We start from the raw sequence: 9,174 nt of genomic DNA on the forward strand, positions 1-9,174 counted from the left end.
AGGGGGGAAAAATCTTCCCCCCCCCCCCCCCCCCCCCCCCCCCCCCCGAGACTTCACAATCTTATTGCTCAATCATTGTATTAACTTAATTGTTTGTTTGTAGCCTGATAGGGAGGATGAATTGGCAAGAATAGAAGCTGCTGGAGGCAAAGTCATACAGTGGAACGGATCACGTGTTTTTGGTGTCCTTGCTATGTCAAGATCCATTGGTATAGTCTTTCTAATCCCTGATTTCGTTGGCTTTTGCTTATTACAAAAACTTGGATTGATTTCAGCTTAAACTTACCCTGGTTGGTACATTGATGTTCCTTTGTAATCAGGTGATAGATACTTGAAACCATGGATTATTCCAGACCCAGATGTGATGTTTGTTCCTCGAGCGAAAGAAGATGACTGTCTTATTTTAGCCAGCGATGGTTTGTGGGATGTGATGAACAACGAGGAGGCATGTGATGTTGCTCGAAGACGAATCCTTCTCTGGTACAAAAAGCACGGCGATACTTTGCCGGCAACAAGAGGCGACAGAATTGATCCTGCAGCTCAAGCAGCAGCGGATTACCTTGCCAAGCTTGCTATGCACAAAGGAAGCAAAGACAATATCACTGTAATTGTGGTAGACTTGAAAGCTCAAAGGAAGATTAAGAGAAAAACACTGTGCTAAAAGTTTCTTACCAGCCCATCTTTTTTATTAGTATGGTAAGTTACTAAAAGTAGCATACTGAAAAGCCCATTAGTTTTTCAAATGGGCAATAACAGCATTAACGCCATAATAGCTTTGTATACTTAAATCGACAATATATTGATATCAATATTATTTTAAGAATGTTCATCTGTTGTTTCCTCTCGGCATACCCATTCATCAATCCGTCGGCCACCGAAAAGACAGGATTTTGGAAAAAAAAAAAAAAAAAATTGAGATCTTATCGTTGGGAATAAGCTGCAGCTTTACGGAATCTCAGAAAATTTAATCATATCATCGCGTGCTGTCCCAAAAAAAAAAAAAAATCATATCATTTGTGTATCGTAAAAGCTGGATTACCATGGGATAGCGATAACATCGACAAAGCATCTGGACTCACCAACAGTGAACAACCCACAACCCAGAGTTTGGTGCCGCAATGCTGCAGCGACAGTGCAACATAGTATCACCTTCCAAACGGGAGTTGATGCGATGGCAGCCCAGAGCCTCAGACAAGCAAATAAACAAATTGTCTTGAATACATTTGTTTAACTTGGTACTACATCTCTAGGAATTCATTGCATTGACTCCACTACCAGAATTTCAATCAGCATCTCTGCGATTACAAAATCTCACTAACATGCTTAGCTGAACACTCCTAGGCTTCTGGTGTTACAATTCTTCTAGAGTGCAACTTTGTTTTGTTGCTTGTCTTGCTCAAAAGCTAAACTTTCAGCGCAATGACAAGTAGGAATCTTTCACCAGCTCACTAAATGTTCTTGCTAATTTCTCCTACGTGGTTGAGTCTCAAGTTGTTTGCAAGCATGAACTCCATCAAAAATTAAAATCCTGTGTGTTAATTATGAATCAGATTGAATCCTGTGTGTTAATTATGAATCAGATTACAGATAGTAAAAATTCAAAATAAAGAATAACAAGCGCCATTCATGAAACAAATAAGATGGAAGAGGAAACGTATTTAAAAGCGCTGGCCTACGCAGCTTACATGAACAATTGGTTTTCAAGGACAATGGATTCTGAGAATCTTTCCCAAACTTTGAAAATAACTTGCAACGTAGCTGCTGCCCATGCATATCAGCTGGATACAAAATATATGGATGGTTGCAGATTGAAAAAGGAAAAAGAAAAAGAAGCCAGCAATCAAATCATCCCGTCTTTTTCTTTTTCTTTTTTTTTTTGGAAATGGAAATTGCCTTCTGTAAATAAATTTTTTTGATAATATTATATATAGCCTCATATCAAGGCAGAAGGTAAGTACAGACACTGAAGACCGCCAGTTATGAAAAATATGATTTACTGGGCTCAAGATCTTATACCATATTATTCACAGGAAATGCATGCAGGTTAGATATGATCTATTTTGTGTTTCGTTGACCTTTAGAGTACTTGGTGACATATGTCCACTGTTACATTTATTGGAAAGAACTACCAAGTGAAAATTATCAATCTGAGATTGCAAAATTTTATTGACCCAAATGAGATGCAAAATCTTAAACAGGTCAATTGGGCTCAAGAAACTTGTGTTAAATGAACCTCGGAAAAAAAAAAATTGAGAAAAATCAGAAGCTTTTATCAAATAAGTGCTGATCTCTAATTGATTTGAGTTAGATTTTTGTATAGTTTCCTTATCGAATTAAAACATCCTGGACTAAGTTGGATGAATAAATTTTTACATGAGTTAGATTCAGAATAAACTATTAATGATAAAACAAATTTTCTTTTTTATTTTCTCTTTTATCAATTCATCCTTATTATTTGACACAGGTTTTTTTTTTTTTTTTTTTATATGAGAAACTCAAAATTGTATTAATGAAGAAGATATAAAAATAGATAGTGGACCAACCGTCCACTCAGAAAACATAGACTAGCACTATTTATGCTGTACAAAAGTATACCCAATCATCCTTATACAAGGTTAGAATCAGTTATAACTCCCTATCTCAAAACCCCATCCCAGTCTAGAATCAGTTATAATTTGACAATGCAATATGGCATAACAACAGCAACAATGTCATTTGGTGATTAACAGACCAGAGACCCCATCACAGGTTTTGTTACATTAATATATTTCTCTACCTTCTTATTTGTTTCAACAGATTTTGAGAAAAATGAGAATTTTCTCCAAAATATGCCTATTCGTAGAATATTTCATGCAAAATCAGGGAGAGGAGTAAGGAAAAAAGATTTTATCCATCATAGTAAACAAAACTCATAGGTAAGAACATAGTAGAAAGATCTAAACTAAGGGTTAGTCATCCTCGAAAGCACTCAATACAAGGAAGTCAGATATTTGTATTTTCACAATTTGAAATTGGATGCAAGCAATGGACATACCAGATAAATTTGAAAGGGTTGCAAGCGGGGATCCTGCATCAGTGAAGTACTCTGACAGATCTACATTCAAGTCTCCATACATTTTCAGGAAGGGATGAGTCTGGATTTTACATTAAGAAAATCAAAGTACAGTTAAAACATCCTTTCAACTCACATTCTACAGAGTATGGCTTGGATAAACAGGCAAAAGAGACAAGAGGATTATTACCATAAGTTCCTGTGCCGACAGTCTCTGTTGTGGTTCCTTCTGTACACTGAAATACAAACAGAAGACCCGGGCAGGAATTAAAAACCTCACAAGTTCAAGAGTTGAATGGAATAGAGGCAAAAAAACACACCAGCCAATGAAAAATGACTTTGAAAACTATGGATTTTAGATTTAGGCGTAACATGAAAGGGACTTAGGATTTGACAATTCATTAAGGTTTCAAAAGAATTTTGTTTGGTTACAAAGACTTCGAGAATAGTGAATTTGAAGGTTAACAGTAGACCTGTTTTAAGGGAGAAAAAGAAAAAGAAAACAAAAGAAGAAGAAGAAGAAGAAAAGTGCTCTCAAAGAGGAAAACGAATTTCTTTTCTTTTTTTTTTAAAAAAAAAGCATTCAAAGAGCCACAAAATAATATCAAAATTCTACTTCCTCAATTCTATCCTTCTCCTAATAAAGGAGAATTAGTTATCTTTCATTGCAAAGTTTAACCTAAATAAATATGTAAATAAACTATACTCTACATAGAATTGACCTAATTACCAAAATATTACTACTCAACAGGAAGAACATTAAAGCACAATCCCCGAATTAAAGCTCCAAATTAATAACTGATTTACCCCTTGAAAAATGACTACTCAATCTTTAAAATCATGGAATCTCCCATACATCAAACATCATATAGAACCCACAAGATAAAAATTCTAAATTACTGCAAGTTGAAATTACAAAAAAAATCGCAAGAGTAAAAAAAAAATGATTAGTGTAGTGGAAAGCAAGGAGCCTGAGCCCCCAACTTGACCAACATTTATGACATTTCTTGCACTATACGACTCTTTAACATTCAAAACCGACAAGAATTGGCTAATATACAAACATGTAAGATTACAGACACCTACATAAAACTTCAACGACGTCTCTTGCACAATTTGAGATCTCCAACACAAAAGATAAATTTCCAACTTGAAACTCCAACAAAGTGTTGAAAAACTAAATTGAGAAATCTAACAAAATGCTTTGTATACAAAACAACGTACAACTTTTTGAAAGCAAGCCCAACATCTTAAACCAACTAATGTCATAATTGAAAACTTAGACTCTGATTTGTATAGTGGATATCCCAAACAGAAGACATTACATTTAAACCTATGTTTCCATCATTTCATTAAACAGTCAATTAAAGATGCAAACAAAGAAAATGGGACAAAAAAGAATATCTTTTCATCTTCATAATTTTTACCATGCAGAAATAAATGAGCAAAACTCTGGAGAAAATTGATCTGAAGGTGCAGAAGGAGGTGGTTGGTCAACTATGGCTTCCATAAGCTCATAAAAACTAGTCCACCCGTCCTGTTGCTCTGGAGGGGAATATGGAAACTGACCAGTTGCACACTCCAGCAATACCAATCCCAAGCTCCAAATGTCACTTTTGTACCCATATTTGCCTCCACTAATCCTCTCAGGCTGAGATAACAGGACCCAGATGATAAGTTACAACTATATGTTTCAATCACAAGAGGAAGAAAGGTTCACAACTTCACAACACAGCAGAAGTAAAAAACGCGAATTGACAAGCAATAGACATGACATTGTAAGAATGCTTAATTAAATTACTCACAGACATATAGTTGTATGTGCCAACAAAAGTATTCGCCTGCCCGGAGGTGCTCGCCATTATAGCACTCACCCCAAAATCAGTAATCTTGACTTCCCCTCTGTGATTTATCAACAAATTAGAAGGCTTTAAATCCCTATGGATAATGTGTTTTTCATGATGAAGATACAACAAACCCTTGAGCACCTGCATTGATTAGAGAAGGTAAAAGATTGGAAATGTATCACAACAGAGCAATTGTACTTATTATAATCAACAACATAAATCACATATAATTTTCAACCTGCTCACAGATGGCAGCCAGATACTCTTCTGGAATAGTTTTAACTTTTTTCAGAAAATCAGCTAGAGACCCACCATCCATGTACTCCAAAATAATTGAAATGGCACCATTACTGTAGAAAGATTGATAACAAACGACAACATACGGACATTGAGATGATTGATTAATTTTCAACTCCTGAGCAATCTGCCTTCGTGCAGACTCCTCAACATTCATTTGAATAACCTGAAAAGGGAGAATATGTTACAATTCAAGAATAAGTACAAAGGAAGTTGTTAAGAATCATATTACATACATGATAGAATTCGAAAGAAATATATAGTTAGGTAGCTTAGAAATCAAACAAAGGAAGTTGACACATCTAGTCTAATATGCGGGTTCGCAGTAAGCATTATTTATTTTTTGTTTTTTTTAGAAAAGACTAGTGCATCTAGTCGGTCAGTCATTGCTACTAGCAACCATCATAATTCATAATGAAATACTGTTGCATCCCCAAGAAGTTACAAGAAAAATGACAAGTAATTTTTTAGAATAGTTTGATTAATGGCAGTTCCGTGTTGGGTGTTCCTTAACAGATAACATAATTAGAAAAAGATCCTTGGTGCTTTCTGCATATGTCTTTATCTGAGTGAAAAGTAATAATGATGTAATAAATTTAAGACCTGAGATACAAAAACCATAAATGGATTTATCAGTTAAAAGAAAGAAAAATGATAAAAAGTTTTTTAAGTGATATCTTACACCTCAGGTTGATACAATCAGACAACTAAAAATCTCCTTTGTCTATAATAATTGAAACTTAAATTATAATAACTGTATTGAGCTACAAAAACTGAAGAAGCCATCACACAAAAACCAGGATCACGCTACCTTAAGCAAAAGAAAACTGACCCCACTCATAGCCAAATGACTAACATAATATTATGATGCAACTAAAAAGGATCACACTACTTGTATACCATTCATAGAAAGTTGTGATATCAATTTAGATGATATTCCTCCCAAGGTTCTGACAAATACTCTGGCCTTAATGCTTGTAAAAAGTATTACAATCAGTGGTCTGCTTGAGACAATAGAAGACTTAGTAAGAGGTCTCTACTTTACTCATCTTGAAAGTGAGTTCAGGGCCAGCAGCAATTTGGAACCTCTATTTCTAAGTGATCGGAGAAGACATCTGAAAAATTCACTTCCAGAAAACTCAATAAAAATATTGCAGAGAAATTCTACAATCCTCAGTAAACTGAGCAAAAGGATTCCAAATGATAAATGAAGACTCATATTTTGCAGAAAAAAATGATAGAAAACATTTTTCGGCATTTCCAATGTTCAGTGCAACATTGGAAAATAAGTTAGTGGAAAAAATTGTCCAAGTCAACAAAAAATCAAGCTTAAATTTATAAATGACAGCTTGTCTTAATGTTCATAAGCTCCTTTAGAAATGCATTGATACCTTTGATGATTACAGATGACAACCATTAATCATCAGTTACCTTTAAAAAGAACCATCCAGTTCCAGCCACTAACAACCACCGACAGAAACAATTGTCATACTGACTAAAAGTGACTGCCCTACCAAAAATTACATTAAGAAAACATTTTCCTTAAAACTTCTCCATTAAAAACATTATTTTTAAGATAAAAGTTACAAAAAAAAAATTTACCAAACAATCGCTAAGTATGTGAAACTGTTAGGTACAGATCTTGCAGAAAAGATAGCTGTTAAAAAAAAAAAAAACTGTGATAAGAAATGCAATATCTTTTTGCTGATACAGCCTAATGAGAACTTAAAGAGCAATAACAAGCAAAAAGAACCTTTGAAATCCTTAAAGTGCAAAAGCAATGCAGATTAACATACTTGCACAGAGAATACATGATGATGAAGTGCCAAAAAAGCAAATGTAAATTGCATATACCTTTAAAGCAAAAAACTGGCCAGTCCATTTGTGTTGCACCAATTGCACAATTCCACCACTTCCCTTTCCAACAACTTTAATTGTGTCTATATCTTCCAAATTCAACTGGTTGTCAGATGGCTTAATCGGCGGTGGCTGAGCAAACAGACATACACATAAACAGATGAGGCAAGAAATTAGTCAGAAATAGTCACAGATCCAGAAACCAGAGATGCAAAATTGCGATTCCAATCACAGAATTATATAAACAAATACAAGTGTTCACTACATTAAGACAATGTCACAAAAACCATACATAAATACTATCTAATTATAAATGAATTCGACAAGAAAGTGAGTTCAAGTTTCTTTTTTATTTTTCATATTTCTCCTTCTTTTTTCTACTAGTTCCACTTTAATTCAAGCATAAAAAATCTAAAATCCTAAAATATCAAAGAACAGATATTCAAAGAAAGGAACAATACCATTCATTTCAACATAGTTATCACAATATAAATATCTTACAGCTTCAGTTTCAGTCTGGGAGACAATCCGAACTCCGTCTTTGTTAACGAGCAGATCACCGTCCATGAAAGTACCGCTCTTGGTCCTAGAAAAATTCATCGGTAAAAAATTAGGCAAACGAACGGTTTCTAAAATAACCATGGAAAGACAAGAGAATTACAGAAATTTGGTGAAAGAGGCTTCCTCAGAAGAAGGGAGAGAGAGCTTGAGCTTCACGTTAGGGTTTAAGCCTCCCTTCTTCATGATCGGCTCTTGTGTCTATTATGATTCTTCTGAAGCGAAGTCGTCGTTGCAGAGTCTTTGATGATGAAAAATCAAGTCTCTAGGGTTTTAGAATGCGAAACTTTTCTTGCATAGCATAAAAATGTCTATTTTCAGGTAATAAAAAAAAAGACAGAAAAATAATTATTGAATTAATATGAAGTTAGACTACGAACAGTGTGTTTCGGTTGGTAAAGACCAGTCACATCACCCACGTACTACCGGAGAAGCCAGCAGGAAGAGGGGGAAGACTTCTCGTTCCCCAGTTTACCCCCATTTCTTTCTTTCTTTCAATTTTTTTTTTTTTTATAATTTTTCCCTTGAATGCACTTCCTATTTTCTAAAAAAAATCATTTATCATTTATTTTGTTTTATTTTATTAAAATGAGGTCAAATTAAAAAAATATAAAAACACACTAACCTTTTTGATATAAAATATCTAATCTTTGTAATATATTAAAATTTTATTCTATTATCTTTTAACTTGATCTTATTATATATTAAAAGAAGGGATGAAACTGTGGTGAAACCGTTGCAACATATCACTGAAGTTTGTCTTTTTTAATTAATTACACCCCACTAGCTATATTTTATAAAAAACTTGAATAGGCACTAGAAGTTATAAATTTTTATATATGAGTCCTTTTTTTTTGGATAAAATGGATTTTGAAAAGAAATTAACTGTTATTATTATTAATATTTATTAATGTCATTATTATTATATTAATATTATTGTTATTATTATTAAAAAAATTATTTTTATTATTTTTATTATTGTCATTTTTATCATTGCTACCATAAAGGTCATCATTATTTATATTATTAATAATATTATTATTATCATTAAAATTTATTATTTTATTATTTTATTATTTTATTATTTTATTATTTTAATTATTATGTATTATTATTACTGTCATTAATTATTATTATTATTATTATGAAATTATTTAATTTTATTATTTTAATTGTTACAATTAATTTAATTAAGTCATTATTATTATTTATTAATTTTATTATTTTAATTGTTGTCATGTATTATTATTACTACCATAAATGTCATCATTATTAATATTATTATTATTATCATTAAAATTTATTATTTTATTATTTTAATTATTATGTATTATTATTACTGTCATTAATTATTATTATTATTAAATTAATTAATTAATTAATTTTAGTATTTTAATTGTTACAATTACTTTAATTAAGTAATTATTATTTATTAATTTTATTATTTTTATTACTACTATTAAAATATATTAAATTTATTATTTTAATTAGGATCCCTCTATGATGCTGTAATTTTTTTTACAGCATCAATAATGTTTTAATTGTGTACCATTGGATTAAATC

At 32.4% G+C, this 9,174-nt stretch overlaps 1 protein-coding gene and 1 pseudogene across 1 annotated transcript; one reads left to right on the forward strand and one right to left on the reverse strand.

The window, feature by feature from the left end:
• Positions 1-1,529, forward strand: part of LOC18056082 — a 3,292-nt pseudogene extending 1,763 nt beyond the window's left edge.
• Positions 1,484-7,970, reverse strand: LOC18056084 (mitogen-activated protein kinase kinase 2). Its single transcript, XM_024178715.1, has 10 exons — positions 7,715-7,970; positions 7,555-7,639; positions 7,051-7,185; positions 5,138-5,362; positions 4,858-5,040; positions 4,480-4,703; positions 3,243-3,288; positions 3,035-3,134; positions 1,686-1,778; positions 1,484-1,558 (listed from the first exon to the last, which is right to left on the reverse strand). Coding segments are annotated over exons 1-10 (1,176 nt in total). The 5' UTR covers positions 7,798-7,970; the 3' UTR covers positions 1,484-1,556.
• Between the last annotated feature and the right edge of the window lie 1,204 nt (positions 7,971-9,174).

The sequence above is a fragment of the Citrus clementina genome, unplaced genomic scaffold, assembly GCF_000493195.1.
Source record: "Citrus clementina cultivar Clemenules unplaced genomic scaffold, Citrus_clementina_v1.0 scaffold_1, whole genome shotgun sequence".
Lineage (NCBI taxonomy): Eukaryota > Viridiplantae > Streptophyta > Magnoliopsida > Sapindales > Rutaceae > Citrus > Citrus x clementina.

Excerpts from the sequence above, each read along its gene's own strand:
- LOC18056084 (XM_024178715.1), bottom strand. The coding sequence starts at position 7,797 with ATGAAGAAGGGAGGCTTAAACCCTAACGTGAAGCTCAAGCTCTCTCTC. Across the intron at positions 7,186-7,554 it reads CCCAGACTGAAACTGAAGCT|CCACCGCCGATTAAGCCATC; the intron begins GTAAGATATTTA and ends CTGTTTGCTCAG. Across the intron at positions 3,289-4,479 it reads TGCTCATTTATTTCTGCATG|TGTACAGAAGGAACCACAAC; the intron begins GTAAAAATTATG and ends TTTGTATTTCAG.